Source organism: Bubalus kerabau, chromosome 6 (genome assembly GCF_029407905.1).
Source record: "Bubalus kerabau isolate K-KA32 ecotype Philippines breed swamp buffalo chromosome 6, PCC_UOA_SB_1v2, whole genome shotgun sequence".
Taxonomy (NCBI): domain Eukaryota; kingdom Metazoa; phylum Chordata; class Mammalia; order Artiodactyla; family Bovidae; genus Bubalus; species Bubalus kerabau.
In genome coordinates this window covers 86,618,349-86,638,483 of record NC_073629.1, presented here as the reverse complement: position 1 = coordinate 86,638,483, position 20,135 = coordinate 86,618,349, and the positions used below count along the sequence as shown (strand labels likewise).

At 36.4% G+C, this 20,135-nt stretch overlaps 1 protein-coding gene across 4 annotated transcripts in view; it reads left to right on the top strand.

The window, feature by feature from the left end:
- HOOK1 (hook microtubule tethering protein 1) overlaps positions 1–20,135 on the top strand; it is a 73,644-nt gene that overhangs the window by 10,489 nt on the left and 43,020 nt on the right. For 3 of the 4 annotated variants that reach the window (XM_055585677.1, XM_055585679.1, XM_055585676.1), the window contains 6 exons: positions 2,654–2,726; positions 8,184–8,234; positions 9,820–9,952; positions 13,424–13,491; positions 14,684–14,746; positions 15,449–15,532. In XM_055585677.1, coding sequence (XP_055441652.1) covers positions 2,654–2,726; positions 8,184–8,234; positions 9,820–9,952; positions 13,424–13,491; positions 14,684–14,746; positions 15,449–15,532 — 472 coding nt within the window. The remainder of the gene's footprint in view (positions 1–2,653; positions 2,727–8,183; positions 8,235–9,819; positions 9,953–13,423; positions 13,492–14,683; positions 14,747–15,448; positions 15,533–20,135) is intronic. The other variant, XM_055585678.1, reaches the window with a different exon arrangement.

Genomic DNA, 20,135 nt, shown 5'->3' with positions numbered 1-20,135 from the left:
TTACAAATCCTATATCAAGGTATTGACTGGATCATGCTTCCTTCAAAACCTCTAGGTCAGGATCCTACCTTGCTGTTTCTAGTCTCTGGGTCTCCAGGCATCCCTTAGTTTGAGGTTCAGTTCACTTCAGTCGCTCAGTCGTGTCCAACTCTTTGCGACCCCATGAAGCGCAGCACGCCAGGCCTCCCTGTCCATCACCAACTCCTGGAGTCCACCCACTCCCATGTCCATTGAGTCAGTGATGCCATCCAACTATCTCATCCTCTGTCGTCCCCTTCTCCTCCTTCTCTCAATCTTTCCCAGCATTGGGGTGTTTTCCAATGAGTCAGCTCTTCGCATCAGGTTGCCAAAGTATTGGAGTTTCAGCTTCAAGATCAGTCCTTCCAATGAACACCCAGGACTGATCTCCTTTAGGATGGACTGGTTGGACCTCCTTGCAGTCCAAGGGACTTTCAAGAGTCTTCTCCAACACCACAGTTCAAAAGCATCAATTCTTCAGTGCTCAGCTTTCTTCACAGTCCAACTCTCACATCCATACATGACCACAGGAAAAACCATAGCCTTGAATAGATGGACCTTTGTTGACAAAGTAATGTCTCTGCTTTTGAATATGCCATCTAGGTCGGTCATAACTTTCCTTCCAAGGAGTAAGCGTCTTTTAATTTCATGGCTGCAATCAGCATCTGCAGTGATTTTGTAGCCCAGAAAAATAAAGTCAGCCACTGTTTCCACTGTTTCCCCATCTATTTCCCATGAAGTGATGGGACTGGATGCCATGATCCTAGTTTTCTGAATGTTGAGCTTTAAGCCAACTTTTTCACTCTCCTCTTTCACTTTCATCAAGAGGCTCTTTAGTTCTTCTTCACTTTCTGCCATAAGGGTGCTCTTTACTTTCTCCCTTAAGTAGCTATTTCTCTAAGAGGATAATAAATTTTTCATCTTTGTATTAATCTCATCCAATTTTTTACTCAGAGTAAGCCTCCAAATGTTGCTTAGAATATAATCTTTTATTATATCTGATTAAAAATAGTCAGCTGTTATTCTTCAAGGCCTTGTTAAATACATAATAATTTGATATAGCAGCTCTTTGTCTTGGACTTCCATGCCAATTTAAGGCTTAACAAATTTAATACTAAACTTTGCTATGTACTAGTGTCACTTAGGAGAAGGAAATGGCAACCCATTCCAGTATTCTTACCTGGAGAATCTTGTGGACAGAGGAGCCTGGAGGGCTGCTGTCTATAGGGTCGCACAGAGTTGGACATGGCTGAAGTGACTTAGCATGTGTGCATGCATGCATTGGAGAAGGAAATGGCAACCCACTCCAGTATTCTTGCCTGGAGAATCCCAGGGACAGAGGAGCCTGGTGGGCTGCCGTCTATGGGGTCGCACAGAGTCAGACATGACTGAAGTGACCTAGCAGCAGCAGCAGCAGTGTCACTTAGGGCAAGTTACTATCTTATCCTCAGTTCACTAAAGGAATAAGATTGGGGATCATAGACCCTTTACTAAGTTCAGTTCAGTTCAGTCACTCAGTCGTGTCCGACTCTTTGCGACCCCATGAATCACAGCACACCAGGCTTCCCTGTCCATCACCATCTCTCGGAGTTCACTCAGACTCATGTCCATCGAGTCAGTGACGCCATCCAGCCATCTCATCCTCTGTCGTCCCCTCTTCTTCTGCTCCCAATCCCTCCCAGCATCAGAGTCTTTTCCAGTGAGTCAACTCTTCGCATGAGGTGGCCAAAGTACTGGAGTTTCAGCTCTAGCATCATTCCTTCCAAAGAAATCCCAGGGCTGATCTCCTTTAGAATGGACTGGTTGGATCTTCTCCAACACCACAGTTCAAAAGCATCAATTCTTCAGCACTCAGCTTTCTTCACAGTCCAACTCTCACATCCATACATGAGCACTGGAAAAACCATAGCCTCCACTAAAATGACCTTTGTTGGCAAAGTAATGTCTCCACTTTTCAATATGCTATCTAGGTTGGTCATAACTTTCCTTCCACGGAGTAAGCATCTTTTAATTTCATGGCTGCAGTCACCATCTGCAGTAATTTTGGAGCTCCAAAAAATAAAGTTAGCCACTGTTTCCCCATCTATTTCCCATGAAGTGATGGGACCACATGCCATGATCTTAGTTTTCTGAATGTTGAGCTTTAAGCCAACTTTTTCACTCTCCACTTTCACTTTCATCAAGAGGCTTTTTAGTTCCTCTTCACTTTCTGCCATAAGGGTGGTGTCATCTGCATATCTGAGGTTGTTGTTTACTAAGTTACTGTTATATTAAAATGAAGTGATATGGAAAAACATTAGGCACAATGCTTGACACGTAGTAGATACATTAAATTGTTTTCTTTTTTTCCCTTTAGGTTGGGATTTTTACATCTACCTGCTACCAGGGTGCCTAGTATGAGTTATTTAGTAAATTTTGTTAAATTGAAGATGTTAATGACTTAATTCATTTACTATGAGAAATTCCAAAAGAAACCCTTAGAAATAACAAAAAATTCAATGGGTTCATTTTAAATAATATTTACTGTTCTTGGTAAGGACAGCCTTTAAGATGGAAAATAACTTTATCTATTGATTAGATGTGGTATTTTCATGTCATAAAAACATTTTAATATTCATTTGTATTTTTGTTGTAGTGATGTAGCTTGGTTCGATGAACCTTGGTTAAGCCGAATTAAAGAAGATACTGGTGACAACTGGAGAATAAAGGTATGCAGGATGAATGCCTGGTGTACATGACCCAAACTTGGTTCTGAAGTTAGCACTAAGCTCAACTAAATCTTCTTTTTTAAACTAACTGAAGGCTGTATTTTGTTGTGTATAGTGGCAGTTTTGATAGTTACATGTGTTCTTATACCATCATAATCTAACATAGAACATTTTCATTAACCAAAAACATGTACGTATTCCCCTTACTAGTTAATCCTCACTCCTAAGTTGGCCCTGGATGGCCACAGATCTGCTTTTAGTCACTGTAGGTTTAATTTCTAGAAAGTGGAAGTCGCTCAGTCTTGTCCGACTCTTTGTGACCCCATGAACTATATCCGTGTAATTCTCCAGGCCAGTATACTGAAGTGGGTAGCCTTTCCCTTCTCCAGGGGATCTTCCCAACCCAGGCCCAGAGTCTCCCATATTGCAGGCGGATTATTTACCTGCTGATCCACAAAGGAAGCCCAAGAATGCTGCAGTGGGTAGCCTATCCCTTCCCCAGGGGATCTTCCCGACCCAGGAATTGAACCGGTGTGTCCTGCATTGCAGGTGGATTCTGTAATTTCTAGAGTTCAATATAAATGGAATTGGACATTATGAACTCTTTGGTATTCTTTTACTCAGCGTAATGTTTTATTTAGAGACTCATCAACATTGCCTGTATTAGTAGGTTTGTTTTTTTTTTTTTGTTGACTAGTATTTCATTACACTGATTTACTACAGTTTGCTTAGCCTGTTGATGAATCTTTGAACTGTTTTTAGTTTTTCTTCCTTAATACTGGTGATTTATGTCTTTTGTATTTTCTTTCTTGATAAATCTGGTTTGATTTTCCATTTTTTGAGTTTTTTTTTTTTCAAATGAGCAGCTTTTGTTTTCTTTTTTGTTGATTTCCTTTCTGATCTTTATTATTTCCTTTCTTCTTTACATCTGCACTTTTTTTTTTTTGCTTCTTAAGGTGAAAGCTTAAATGATGTTTTAAGCACTTTTCCCTAATAGTAAGCATTGCCTTAGCCACATCCACACATTTTAACATACTATGTTCTTATTTTCATTTCATTCAAAACATTTGATAATTTCTCTTGTGATTTTTCTTTTGATCCCTGAGTAGATTAGAATAAGTATTTCAGCTTCTAAATATTTGAGGATTTTCTATGTATCTTTTATTTATTAATTTATAAATTAATTCCATTTTGGTTTGAGAACATACTCTGAATTCTTTTACATTTACTGAGACTTATTTTGTGACCTAATATATAGTCTGTCTTGGTGAATATTCTATGTACACTTGAAAATAACATACATTCTGCATTTCTACAAGTATGGATTATTTCACTTCTTTGATAGTACTGTTTACATCTTTTATATCTCTATTGATTTTCTGTCTGATTATTCTGTCAGTTAAGGGAGGAGTTTTCAAATCACTAATGATGATTGTGGATTTTTCAGTTTCTCCTTTCAGATCTGCAAATATTTTAATCATGTAATTTTAATCTATGTTATATGATTTACGTACATTAGTTTTTTATGTCTTGTTGATGAATGAATCTACTTACCATTATGAAATGACTTTCTTTATCCTGGTAATATTTTCTCTTTGAAAGTGTAATTTGTCTGATACTGATATAACCACTTTTGTTATGATTTTTGTTGCCTGTTGTCTTTTTCTTTTCTTTAGTTTCTCTCTGTTTATATTGAAAATGCTGTGAATACCTAATAGGTCTTGCTTTTTTAAAAATCCATTAACAGTCTCTTTATTTAGTTTTTTTTTAAATAAATCATTAGCTTTCTTATATTCCTGCTATTTAAATCCTTGAACATTTTAAACTAGCAATTTTAACATTTTGTTTTCTAATTCTTTCATCTCTCATTTTTGGGCATCTTTCTATTGACTGTGGTTTCTCCTAATTATAGTTCACATATTCCTGCTTCTTCATGTATGTAGTAATTTTTTATTGGATGCTAGATAGTATGAATTTTATTATTGAGTGCTGAGGTTTTTTGTATTCCTTTACAGTGTTGGATTTTGTTCTCACAGACAGTTAAGATACTTGTGAATCAGTTTGATTCTTTCATGGTTTGTGGAAATGGAAGGCAGATCTAGAGTTATTTTCTCCTCTTGGACTATTTAGATTTACTAAGTTGTGACCTTTTTGAGGTCTTTATTGAATGCTTATCTGTATTAACCTGGTCATGGTCTCTTCACTCTTACTGGTGAGATTTTCAACTGTTTCTGGCCCTGTGCAATCTTCAGGAATTGTTCAGTTTATAGTTCCCTGGATTGTTGTTTCCTTGAAAATCATTTTTGTTTAATCTCATAGAGTTTCACCCATGCACGTGCAAATTATTGTTCAGCCAAAGAGTCAAAGGAACTACTATACAGATTTCTGGAGCTCTTTCTTTCCATAGCTCTCACCTCTTCATTTTTCTACTCTGCAAATCCCAACTACCTTGACCTTCCTGAACTTCTGATGTCTATCTTCTCAAATCCACTAGAATGTCAGGCTTTGTTTTGTTTCCACCTCCCTATCCCATGGTATGAAAATTACCTCTAGAGAGAAATCTTAGACTAGTATAGGGCTCACCTTTTTTGTTTTTCTTCTCTCAGAAATTAGAGTTCTATATTGTCTTTTGGCTAAGCTTGAAGATAATATTCCTGTTTTCTAGTTGTTCAGTTCAGTTCAGTCGCTCAGTCGTGTCCGACTCTTTGCGACACCATGAATCACAGCACGCCAGGCCTCCCTGTCCATCACCAGCTCCCGGAGTTCACCCAGACTCACGTCCATCGAGTCAGTGATGCCATCCAGCCATCTCATCCTCTGTCGTCCCCTTCTCCTCCTGCTCCCAATCCCTCCCAGCATCAGAGTCTTTTCCAATGAGTCAACTCTTCGCATGAGGTGGCCAAAGTACTGGAGTTTCAGCCTTAGCATCATTCCTTCCAAAGAAATCCCAGGGCTGATCTCCTTCAGAATGGACTGGTTGGATCTCCTTGCAGTCCAAGGGACTCTCAAGAGTCTTCTCCAACACCACAGTTCAAAAGCATCAATTCTTCGGGGCTCAGCCTTCTTCACAGTCCAACTCTCACATCCATACTATGACCACAGGAAAAACCATAGCCTTGACTAGACGAACCTCTGTTGGCAAGGTAATGTCTCTGCTTTTTAATATGCTGTGTAGGTTGGTCATAACTTTCCTTCCAAGGAGTAAGCGTCTTTTAATTTCATGGCTGCAGTCACCACCTGCAGTGATTTTGGAGCCCCCCAAAATAAAGTCTGACACTGTTTCCCCATCTATTTCCCATGAAGTGATGGGACCAGATGCCATGATCTTCGTTTTCTGAATGTTGAGCTTTAAGCCAACTTTTTCACTCTCCACTTTCACTTTCATCAAGAGGCTTTTGAGTTCCTCTTCACTTTCTGCCATAAGGGTGGTGTCATCTGCATATCTGAGGTTATTGATATTTCTCCCAGCAATCTTGATTACAGCTTGTGCTTCTTCCAGTCCAGTGTTTCTCATGATGTACTCTGCATATAAGTTAAATAAGCAGGGTGACAATATACAGCCTTGATGTACTCCTTTTCCTATTTGGAACCAGTCTGTTGTTCCATGTCCAGTTCTAACTGTTGCTTCCTGACCTGCATACAAATTTCTCAAGAGTTGTAGGTGGACATGCTCATAGCTAAATTTTCTAAGTTAGTACTTGAATTTTAACTTAGCCACAACTTAGTTGTGGCTCATTTTAAATAGAATTACTGTGGTTTAACTCTGTAAGCAGTAAAACATTTTTTCTTTAATAAAACTCTGAATAAAGCTTTGATGTTTGCCCAGAGATAAATCCACGCACATATGGACACCTTATCTTTGACAAAGGAGGCAAGAATATACAATGGATTAAAGACAATCTCTTTAACAAGTGGTGCTGGGAACTTTGGTCAACCACTTGTAAAAGAATGAAACTAGAACACTTTCTAACACCATACACAAAAATAAACTCAAAATGGATTAAAGATCTAAACGTAAGACCAGAAACTATAAAACTCCTAGAGGAGAACATAGGCAAAACACTCTCTGACATACATCACAGCAGGATCCTCTATGACCCACCTCCCAGAATATTGGAAATAAAAGCAAAAATAAACAAATGGGACCTAATTAACCTTAAAAGCTTCTGCACATCAAAGGAAACTATTAGCAAGGTGAAAAGGCAGCCTTCAAAATGGGAGAAGATAATAGCAAATGAAGCAACTGACAAACAACTAATCTCGAGAATATACAAGCAACTCCTACAGCTCAACTCCAGAAAAATGAATGACCCAATCAAAAAATGGGCCAAAGAACTAAATAGACATTTCTCCAAAGAAGACATACAGATGGCTAACAAACACATGAAAAGATGCTCAACATCACTCATTATCAGAGAAATGCAAATCAAAACCACTATGAGGTACCATTTCACACCAGTCAGAATGGCTGCGATCCAAAAGTCTACAAGTAATAAATGCTGGAGAGGATGTGGAGAAAAGGGAACCCTCTTACACTGTTGGTGGGAATGCAAACTAGTACAGCCACTATGGAGAACAGTGTGGAGATTCCTTAAAAAACTGGAAATAGACCTGCCTTATGATCCAGCAATCCCACAGCTGGGCATACACACTGAGGAAACCAGAAGGGAAAGAGACACGAGTACCCCAATGTTCATCGCAGCACTGTTTATAATAGCCAGGACATGGAAGCAACCTAGATGTCCATCAGCAGATGAATGGATAAGAAAGCTGTGGTACATATACACAATGGAGTATTATTCAGCCATTAAAAAGAATACATTTGAATCAGTTCTAATGAGGTGGATGAAACTGGAGCCTATTATACAGAGTGAAGTAAGCCAGAAAGAAAAACACCAATACAGTATACTAACGCATATATATGGAATTTAGAAAGATGGTAACAATAACCCTGTGTACGAGACAGCAAAAGAGACACTGATGTATAGAACAGTCTTATGGAATCTGTGGGAGAGGGAGAGGGTGGGAAGATTTGGGAGAATGGCATTGAAACATGTAAAATATCATGTATGAAACGAGTTGCCAGTCCAGGTTCGATGCACGATACTGGATGCTTGGGGCTGGTGCACTGGGACGACCCAGAGGGATGGAATGGGAAGGGAGGAGGGAGGAGGGTTCAGGATGGGGAACACATGTATACCTGTGGTGGATTCATTTTGATATTTGGCAAAACTAATACAGTTATGTAAAGTTTAAAAATAAAATAAAATTAAGAACCTAAAAAAAAATAAAAATAAAAAAAAAAATAAAAATTACCATGTACTTGTATTTGTATAATTCCAATATGTATTTTTGTTGTCCTTTTTATTGGGAAGTTTTTATTGTCTTTCACCTTGACATACATTTTCTTTCATTATTAATATTAAATGATTTAATTCTTATTTTTTCTTCTGTTAGGCTAGTAATTTAAAGAAGGTGCTTCAAGGAATTATGAGTTACTACAATGAGGTATGAAAATCATCTGACTATTTAAATATAAAATACTCTGTGATAATTACATTGACAATGAAAAATGACTTGCTTTTAGTTTATAACATTTTATGATGTATAATTCATAATTGAAAGATATTATTTTTTCTCCATTTTTAGTACACTCAAATTTTGTGAATATATAAGGGCTAAAACTTAATATGTTGATTTGTAAAATAATGTTTATATGTTGCTACTCTTTAAGTTGATTATTTTCTCAAATAAAATTGCTTACATCTTTATATAATTTGATTTTATGCAATGCTATAAAGTAGATCTTATAATTAAATTGAAGTACTTTTATGTTTAAAGTATTATTCTGTTTCTTTCCAGTGTAAACAGCAGCAAAATACACTATGAAATTATGCTTGTGCAAGTGAATTGAGGAAGAATGCAAAATAAAAGTAGTATTAAAGTCACATTAGATATTACATTATTCAAGTACTTTGTTTTTCTTATTCAGCATTATAAGAAATTCTCTAGTAGGATTATTTGATATTAGAAGGTTAATTGCTTAATGTGTGAAAACTTTTGGTCTGATTTTGCCATTAAAGAATTTTTTTTTAAATTTTTGTACAGTTGAACTTGTTTGTTCCAAGTAATTTTAGAACTAAAATTTTTCAATTCACTAACCCTGATGCTGGGTGGGATTGGGGGCAGGAGGAGAAGGGGACGACAGAGGATGAGATGGCTGGATGGCATCACTGACTCAATGGATGTGAGTCTCAGTGAACTCCAGGAGTTGGTGATGGCCAGGGAGGCCTGGTGTGCTGCGATTCATGGGGTCGCGAAGAATCGGACATGACTGAGCGACTGATCTGATCTGATCTGAATGCCTAAAACTCATTTTGAGTTTTTGTTTGCTTTTGGTCTTTTTAATGCCAAGAATACTTTTTAGTAACTTGAAGAAAACAGTCTTGGGAATTCCCTGGCAGTTCAGTGATAGAACTTGGCACTTTCACTCCCAGGGCACTGGTTCAGTCCCTGGTTGGGAAATTAAGATCCCACAAGCCGTGTGGCACAACAGAAAAATAGAATGAAAGTTGTTGTTCCGTCTCTTAAGTTTTGTGCCACTCTGCGATCCCATGGACACCATGCAGAAAAATTATAGAGCCAGCCAAGATTAATCGTTTAAGTCTGTTATTCATTTGTCAAAGTGTGACAGTTTATTTTGTGTTTCTCTGTTCATCAAGACTATATCAAAATATTTTGAATATTCTTTGACTTAACATAAATCTGTTTATTTTATATGGAAAGGCATAAGTTTTATCATAATAGATCAGGCCAGGGGCTTCTTAAACAATTCCTCTGTCTGACAGTGGGGTAAAATGATACTTGGTATAAAACCATGTTAGTTGCATTTGGTTGGTTCTCAAAATTTTAGGAGCTTGCTTGAACTTTGCTAACTGGTTTTAGTTAATAATTGTGGTTTTGTCATTTGTTAATTTATCTGAATCATTTCATGAACCTATTTATAGAATTTATCTTCCTTATAACAACTAAATATAGTCAGTTCTCTGTAGCCTACATAAGTGAGTGATCTAATTTATTTTTAACACTGCAGTTTTTGGGGCAACAGATTTCTGAAGAACTTATCCCTGATTTAAACCAGATAACTGAATGCTCAGATTCTGTGGAGCTTGGGAGATTGCTCCAGCTTATTTTAGGTTGTGCTGTCAACTGTGAAAAGAAACAAGGTAAGTGAATTTCAGTTATTTGAGGATATCTACTTTCTAGAAACAACCTACATTGCTTATAAGAAAGAGCATAATAATGTACTATTGAGGGTTGGCACAAGGCCAGAGGTTCTGAATTCAAGCACAGCTCTGCCATTAAAAAGCTATAGATCTTCAGTATAATTGTATTTCTGGATTCTGAGATTCATATTCAGTGGCTAAATAAAATGTACTTTAATTAGCTTAATTTAGTCAGTGCTTAGGACTTAGTGGATATTCAATAAAAATTGTACTTATTCATTTGATAAGCTTTCTCTTTCACATACAGAACCTTATGTTGGTTCAGACTTTCATATCATAAATGATTATGCAGCTGCTAAATTATAATCCAGGGTCTTCAGGTGATATTCTGCTATTTTCAGAAGAATGCCTTCAATGTGTCCTCCAGATAAGCAGTCTGATGATATAAATGGAATTGAGGACTATATTAGTATAGCTGAACACAGTAATCCATATCCAGCTGAGTACAAAAAGAGTGTTTTTGGTTGAAAGTAATGAGTAAAATGATGAACTGAATAGACCAAGATCTACTTCTCTTAGGAGCTTGCATCAGTCTGGGTGATGCGATTTTTGATCCTGATATTTTTTGCATGACTCATCCAAAACTGGCTTTAGGACATCACCTTTTTAAGAGGATGTCGGGTGCTGAAGTTTGTAAAATACTTTAAGTCAGAACCTTAGAAAATATTCAGTGTTATCTAACTAATGAAGACTGCACATAAGAAGATAAATTCAGTAAGAATTAATTCAGGAAGGAGAAAAATAAAATATATGAAATCAGCTATAGTTTATCAATAAAAAAGGGTTTGGGTATCAGAAAACTTTCATATTAGGCCATCTCTATTATTAACTGGCTGTTTTTTCTTGGGCAAGTGAATACTTCTCTATAGGTTTTTATTTCTCATAGCTATCCTTTGCTGTGCAGAAAAACTTTTAAGTTTAACTAGGTCCTATTATTTATTTTTATTTTTACTACTCTAAGGAGGTGGATCCAAAAAGATATTGCAGCAGTTTATGTCAAAAAGTGTTCTGCCTATATTTTCCTTTGAGAGTTTTACAGTATATGGTCTTACATATAGGTCTTTAATCCATTTAAAATTTATTTTTGTGTATGATGTTAGAGAATGTTAATTCATTCTTTTACATTTACCTATTCAGTTTTTCCAGTACCACTTATTGAAGAGACTGTCTTTTCTCCATTTTATATTCTTGCCTCCTTTGTTATAGATTAATGGACCATAGATACATGAGTTTATCTCTGGACTTTATCCTGTCCCATTGATCAATACCTCTGTTTTTGTGCCATTACCAAACTGTTTGATTACTGTAGGTTTTGATTACTTTATAATCTGAGGTCAGGGAGCCTGTTTCCTCCAGCTCCATTTTTCTCTCTCAAGATTGCTTTAGCTATTCAGGGTATTTTGTGTTTCCATACAAATTTTAAGATATTTTTGTTCTAGAGCTGCAAAAAATGCCATTGGTAATTTGATAGGGATTGCATTGAATCTGTAGGTTACCTTTGGGTGGTGTAGTCATTTTGACAATATTGATTCTTCCAATCCAAGAACTTGGTATATCATTACATTTGTTTGTGTCAGCCTAGACTGTTGGTGGGAATGTAAATTGGTACGGCCACTATAGAGAACAATATAGATGTTAAAAACTAAAAATAGATTTGATTCACTCTTGGGCATATATCTGAAGAAAACTAATTAGCAAAGATACTTGCACCCCAATGTTGATTGCAGCACTATTTACAATAGCCAAGGCATGGAAGCAGCCTAAATGTCCATCAGCAGATAATGGTAAGGAAGATGTGGTACATATATACAATGGAAGATTACTCAGCCATAGAAAAGGAATGAAATAATGCTATTTGCAGCAACATGGATGCAATTAGAGATTGTTACTAAGTGAAGTAAGTCAGACAGAGAAAAACATATATGATATACTAATATGTGAAATCTAAAAATTGTACGAGTGAGTTTAATTATAAAACAGAAACAGATTCACAGGCTTAGCAAACAAACTTATGGTTGCCAAAGGGGAAAGGTGGGGAGGGCAGATAAACTAGGATATTGAGATTAACATATGCAAACTGCCATATTCTACTCAATACTCTATAGTAACCTATATGGGAAAAGACTATGAGAAAGACTGGATGTATATGTATAACTACTTTCCTGTACACCCAGAATGAATATACCCTTGTAAATCAACTATATTCCAATGTAAAATAAAAATTAAAAAGGTAAAGGAGTGTTTGCCTTAGGGGAAAAAGAAAGAGCATAGATGATTCATGGGAAGAGGTAAAAACATTAAACTCCAGCATTAATTAGAGTTTGGAAAAAACTAATTCCAACTCTCGTACATGACTTAAGCAGTTCAAGACTTCAATGGAGGGTTTAACTGCAGATGTAAAATAGCAAGAGAATTTGAATTAGAAGTGGAGCTTAAAGATATGACTAAATCTCATGAGAAAATGTTAATAGATGAGTTGGTTCTTATGGATGAACAAAGAAAATGGTTTCCTGACATGAAATCTACTCCTGGTGAAGATGCCGTGAAGATTGCTGAAATGACAACAAAGAATTTAGAAATTACATAAACTTAGTTGATGAAGCAGTAGCAGGATTTGAGAGGATAGACTCTAGTTTTGAAAGAAGCTATACTGTGTGTAAAATGATATCAAACAGCACTGCATGCTATAGAGAAATTGTGAAAGGAAGAGTCAGTTGATACAGCAGACTTCACTGGTGTCTTATTTTAAGAAATTGCCACAGACACCCCAGCTTTCGCTAGCGCCCTCTTTGGTTTTCTTCTAGCAGCCATCAGCATCAAGATATCAATAAGATCCTCTTATTAGTAAAAGGATCAGCACTTACTAAAGTCTCAGATGATGGTTAGCATTTTGTTAGCAATAAAGCAATTTTTAATTCAGGTTTGTATATTGTTTTTTTAGATATAATGCTATTGTCACTTAATTGATTACAGTAGTCTGTAAATAGAACTTTTAAACTAAAAAATTCATGTGACTTACTTTATTGTGATCATTGCTTTATTGTCTGGAACTGAACTTATAGTATCTCTCTGCTATACCTGTATATGTGAATTCATCCCATAATGTTGAATATTTAACAAGATAGAAGAAATTGTCATAGTTGTTCTAAGATTAATTGCAATTTCTTCTCATTTTCTTCCTTATAAGAAACTTAGAGATTTTCTTTAAAACATTTATAAATATGTATATGAATATTTTCAATTATGCGTATTTGTTTTCAATGGACATATTTCTTGTGGAAAAAGTATTGTACTTGCATAAAGAATTATGTGTAGTGAATGAATTTTTATATGGTTAATTGAATGGCTGAATTACTGTGGGTAAAGAGTAGAGTTTTTATCAGATCTGATTTTTTTTTTTTTTAATCATAGAACATATTCAGAATATAATGACTTTGGAAGAATCTGTTCAACACGTGGTCATGACTGCTATTCAAGAGGTAAGTTATATCATAATCACACATGTATAAAAATCCTAAACCAAATTGAATAAAACTGTTCACAAAAACTTTATGGATGTATATTTCACTACTGTATAAATGTGCCCTTTGCAGTAGTTTAATTTATCTTTGATTGTTGTGTTGTCCCTTCATTCTTTTTCCCCAAAATTTCTTATAAGGACTTCAAGCCCAATTTTAGTACCTCTGCATTTTAAAAGTTAAATTACTATAAAGTTCCTTTAAGTAACTTCAGCTAAGCAGGATAAACAGCATCTTCCCAGATAGGAATTTTTATACCTTCTCTTTTTTCTGCCAGATAGAATAATCGTCTCTGAAATTTAAAGTGTGTGTGTGTGTATGTATCTTATGTGCATTTTCAGAATGTTAGAACTGTGAGCAAACACAGTGATAATTATATTTCAGAGCCAGGTCATCTGGGTTCAATCCAGCTTGGTTATCTTAAGTTATGCCATAAAGATTAAGAATTCATTTGGCACATGTTCATTCTTAAAGTCAGACCAGAAGGCTGAGATGAAGTCAAGTGAAGAGGAGGCCTGAGGGAAAATTGAGTTAAGGGTTAGTTTGGAAGAGTCATGATTTAAAGGGAGGCAGCATATAGGACTTGAAAAATGGATATACCCTGAGTCTGCATTGCTAGTTTGAATTCAAAACGCCGCTATGCATAAATATACATGTCTCACATATGCAAAAGAAATTATTTTACAGGATCTTTTTTTCTCATATAATTGTAGCTCTTACATTTAAAATGGCTTCTTGGATTAGGAATTTTGCCACATAACTCATTTATAGCTGAATTTTTAAAGTGCCAACTCATGTTACAGAAGAATCATTTTTTAAAATTATTTAATGTGCTCAATTTTATGTAGAATTTGTATTATAATTTTTAGTACATTAGTATTTTAAATATATCTATTTACATATTTCGAGCACACTCTACTTTTTGTCTTCACTAATATAATGTTTGAACACTGAGTTATTTAGCTTAAGCTGCTATATATTTTTTATTTGAATAAAATAAGGGTCATCAAATTAAGGCGAGGAAAAATTAAACATAAAACACCTTACTGTAATTTTTACTGTGTAAAAGAACTTTTTGCTTGTAAAAAAAAGTGAATACTTTTACTGTGTGTGCCTCAGTTTATTGTACTTAATTTTATTATTTTCATCCTAGCTGATGAGTAAAGAAATCGTGAGCTCTCCCACAAATGATGCTGTTGGAGAATTAGAACAACAGGTGAGTATTTCGGTATGTGAGGAAAATGTAACAGTGATAGACTTCCTCTGTCAGTTACTGGGTTAACTAAAAGGTTCATTTAGGTTTTCCATACATCTTAACGGAAGGACCCAAATGAACTTTCTGGCAAACCCAGTACTGTCTTAAAGGCTTATATCGGAGAACACATACAAGATATTTTCCTCCATGAATTTTAGATAGTTTGTTCTCTTGTAAGATCTTAAATATTATTATACATTCCTTCATGAATGCAGGTAGTGTTGATTTCCAGTTTTTAATGATGGTGTTTGAAGAGTCAAGTGGCATTAAACTTTCCTGATATTTGTTAATACATATGTAGCTCATGCTATATAGTTACATAATTAAATAGCAGACAGTTTTAAAAATTCTGCTAAATTCTAATTTATCTAATAAGGAAATGTGATTTTTATCACAGTTGCTTTCCTTTAATATTGAACTCTAAGGTTCTGTACTCAAGACTCCTTCCCCTGGTTATTTTACACAGTTGTTTTCCCTGGTGGAAAAGATACTCTCTTCCTCTGTATAACCCAACCTCCGTTGGAAGGGAAGTGGTAAAAGAAGAGGCAAATGCGTTTGTTAATTTTGAAACTGTTTCCAACATCAGTATATATATGTGTTGTGATAAATACATCAGTTTGTTTCAAAATATGATTTACTAAGAATTAAGACATTTTGTTTCAGCTTAAAAGGGCCCTAGAAGAACTTCAGGAAGCACTAGCAGAAAAAGAAGAACTGAGGCAAAGATGCCAAGAACTAGATATGCAGGTAAGGATATGAGAGTAATTTCCTCTTTGAATTAATAAGCCTTTTTTAATTAATTAATGAGTAAAGTGTTTTGGAGATTGGGTTTTATTTCATGGAGGGACCATTGAAAGAGTTTGCTATAGACTTGAATATTGAAACATAAATTTGATCATTTTTCTTTTAGAGTGGAAAATTGCTGGCGTAACTACTTCATTGAGAAGATCATTCAAATTGTAAAATTTCAACTGCTTAGATAGAGCTTAATTTGTTATTCTGTAAAAAGGGGAAACTAAAGTATCTACTTTATAAGGTGTGAGTATTAAGTGGAGTCCTTTATGGGAATATTTAGAAGTGCTTGACCTCCAGTAAATGTAGATGCAAAGTTTGTTTTGCTAACATGTACATGTATATGAACACGTATGTAATTCTCAGGTTCGTATGCACATACATGTTAGCAAAATAAACTGGGAATGAGAAACAGTAGTTAAATAGTTAAAGGGGTGAATCGTCAGACCAGGCTTCCTGTATTCAGAACCTGATCGTGTTACTGTTGTTGTTGTTTAGTTGCTAAGTCATGTCCAACTCTTTTGCGACCCCATTAATGGTAGCCCGCCAAGCTCATCTGTCCGTGGGATTTCCCAGGCGAGAATCCTGGAGTAGGGTGCCAATTTCCTTCTCCAGGGGATCTTCCTGACCCAGGGATTGAGTCCATGTCTCCTGAGTTGCAAGTGGACTTACAGCTGAGCCACCAGGGAAGTCCTGGTCGTGTTACTAGCTAGTTGTGTCTGCTTGGGCTCATTGCTTAGTTTCTCTATACTTCATTTTTCTCTTTTGACAAATGATGTGATAATAGTATATATTTCCCTGAGTGATGTGAAGATTAAGTGAATTAATATACTTGAAGCTCTTAAAGAGGGCCAGGCACATAAGGGGTTATGTATATGTTTGCATATATTGTTATTATTAAATGAAAGTGCAAATATGAAATTATGCAATAAGTCTTGAAAAATTGTACAAAAGGTTAAATATGCCATCATAATATGCTACGTGTGTATTGCACTTTTCATTCAAATAAGGAGCTATGTAAATAATTGACTCTGAAAAGTATGAGGACAAGGAACAAGGCTTGTGGTAGCAATACCCTTGCTTAAATATCTAGAAGTATAGGGCTGGGTGTATTTCTAACCTTCATGAGTTTGCAAATGAGATGAGAAGTGACTTGGTCAGGGTGATTCAGATGTGCAGGGCAGTGACAACCAGCACCAGAATCCAAACCTCCTAACTTTAGCATTAAATATCCCTCCTCTATGTTTGAACAAAGCTAGTGACTCACTATGTTTTTCCCTTTCTTCCTTCTTAACCACATGCACAGCATCTGAAATGTTTTATTTTCAAGTAAGATTATATCTTTCTTCCAGAACACCTCATGTAAAGAGGAGAGGACTGACTCATTTAGGTGTTACCAGCCTTATGTAAGATCTCTGTACAGTTTTCTGAGAAATTCTTTTTTAAAAAACACAAAATTCGGTTAAAACGTTTCAGTATTTGTAACACATGGTGAAGAGTACATGATGATCTGATTTTAGTTGAAAGGTATAGACATCCCAAGTTTTGGCATTTTAATTCCAGTATCAAAAAGGAGGCAACCCTCAACTATCTGCTACACGTGTGAAATAAATGACTACTGCATATAATCAGAACAAGAAGTAATTGATTAATTTAACAATGTGAATTTCACACAGGTGTATATGATGCATACCCTAATTTTATAAGAAAAATTATTTTTGAAAAATGTGTATTTTTAATCATATGTAACCAGACAGTAGATTATATTACTTCATGGCAAATAGAAGGGGAAAAGATGGAAATAGTGACAGATTTCATCATCTTGGGCTCTAAAATCGCTGTGGATGATGACTGCAGCCATGAAATCAGAAGATAATAGCCTCTTGGCAGGAAAGCTATGACAAACCTAGACAGTATGTTGAAAAGCAGAGATGTTTCTCTGCTGAGAAGAGTCCGTATAATCAAGGCTATGGTCTTCCCAATGGTCACATACAGTCTTGAGAGCTGGACCGTAAAGAAGGCAGAGCACCAAAGAATTGATGCCTTCGAACTGTGGTGCTGGAGAAGACCCCTCTAAGTCCAATTAACAGCAAGGAGATCAAACCAGTCAATCTTAAGGGAAATCAACCATGAATATTCATTGGAAGGACTGATGCTGAAGCTCCAGTACTTTGCTCAGCTGATGAGAATAGCTACCTCACTGGAAAAGTCCCTGATGCTGGGAAAGATTGAGGGCAGGAGAAGAGGGCATCAGAGGATGAGATGGTTGGATAGCATCACTGGATTCATGGATGCATGAACTTGGATTGGACACGAACTTGGCCAGGCTTCGGGAGATGGTGAGGGACAGGGACGCCTGGTGTGCTGCAGTCCATGGTGTCACAGTCAGACGTGACTGGGCAACTGAACAACAATACAACCGGAGAGTGATAATTTAAATTTGAGGAGAATTTTTTTAATACCCAACCAAATGAACCAAAAAAGAAAAATAGGTGGCAAAGAAATTCGCCAAGGGCAGGTAAACAAGAAAAAAGGCTTAACCTAATAAAGTTAAATTAAAAAGCTTGGTAATCAAGGAAAGAAGCAAGCATATTGCTATTGACAGAGGTGCTGCAGAGCAGGAACCTGCTGTTCATTCTTCATTCCTTGCTCTTGCTGGGGAGTCAACAAAAATCTTGTGACTTCTCACAGTAATCTCAATCAGAAGGAAATTCACTCTGAGTTCTTCATTTTATTTGCACTAGATAAGAGTGGAAATAATGGCCAAGAAGAAACTAAGGGCCTGACTCTGATAAGAACAAAGGGTATAGGGCCACACACTGAATTGGGGCAGCACTGATGTCCAAAGGAATTTCTCCATGGAAATGGAATACCATTCTCACCGTCCTTGTATGAGGTACTTAAACCTCAGAAATGATAGCCTAGCTCATGTGTTATTAAAAAAGATTGCCCACTGGCTCAGCTGCTCTTCCCCACCCCTGCAACTACTGCCTTCCCTCACCATTCACAAGGCTATAGAGTGGTGGAGAAAAAACAGTCCCAGCTGTAACTTAAGAGGGGAAAGCATACTGGGCCATGGGGTACATTGGAGAGCATGTCCAAGAAGTCTTCAACATTGCCAAAACAAATAGGGTATCTTGACTGCCAGCAAATCATGAACTAGATGAAAAGAATAAAAGCATGACATCTGTGTGAACATTACCGACTAAAACCAGAAATAGATAAGTGTACGTAAAAGACAGTAGCCAAGCTTAGAGAGGGCTACCCAGGTGGCTTAGTGGTAAAGAATCTGTCTGCCAGTGCAGGAGACACGGGAGACACAGGTTTGATCCCTGGGTCAGGAAGTTCCCCTGGAGAAGGACATGGCAACCTATTCCAGTATTCTTGCGTGGAGAATCCAATGGACAGAGGAGCTTGGCAGGCTACAGTCTATAGGGTCGCAAAGAGCTGGACATAACTGAAGCGACTTAGCATGCACGCACTCAAGCTTAGAGAACTTTTGCTTTATGTAGTATTATAGTTTCATAAGAACACTTCAGTAGAGTAGACTAGGTGGTAGGACAGTGAAGTGAGATTTAAAAGGAAATTTCGGCTAGAAACAAATTAGTGAATAATTAACATCAAACCTCATCCTAGTTAAGCTCTCAGATTTCAGGAATAAAGGCAAAACAACTCTGTAACACAGGTAGAAAAGCTAAATCACCGACAAAGAAGAAAATCAGGCTCCCCTGCAATTTTGATGCCAGAAAATGGAGGAGCTCTATCCATAAAATGCTGAGGCAGGGAAGAGCGTTAACTGAAGAAGGGTTAACTGCGTTAACTGAAGAAGAGCGCAGATGCAAATTCATGAGCCCTTCTTGAAAAAAACCTGCTTGTTCGCACAGTCCAGTTAGCAAACATGTTTTAATCAGAATAAAAAAGGCAAGAACTCTGTAGTGAAAGATCTGGTGGTGAAGCATTACCCATTTAAATAAAGATCTATGTGCATTCTGTGCAAATTATGGTTACAGATTCTGGAACAACTGAAATTCTGACTCACTAAATCAGGAGGAAGCCTGATTATGTGTACTTTAAAAAAAAAAGAAAAAAACCCACATGAAAATTAGATGTAAGGTTTGAGAAACTCATGCAATCTCATAGTTTTTGTCCAATGATTATGGGGCCTTTGGGCAAGTTAGGATGAGTTTATCAACAGCTCTTTCCTCTGCCTTACTCAACCATTAATCCTAATACCTGGCAGCCATCAGTAGCTCTCTTTTACTTACTGCAGTAACAGAGGCTGGTTATTCTTGCTTACAGTATGTTAGAGAGAAACATACTCCTACCCAGCATCGTGTCACATATAGTGAGGCAGTGATCTTCAAACCTAAAGGTGTCTGAAAATTATTGTTAAACAGGACTCCAGCTATAGAAATTTATGTTTTAAGTTTTTAAATAAGCTAATATGATAAAAATATTAAATCTGAGTGACGTGAGAAAAGAGCATTATTTTTTTTAGCTTTTTGAACTTTCTTTTAAGTAGCTCAGAGAGAGAGAGACAGAAAAACTAGAGAAACAG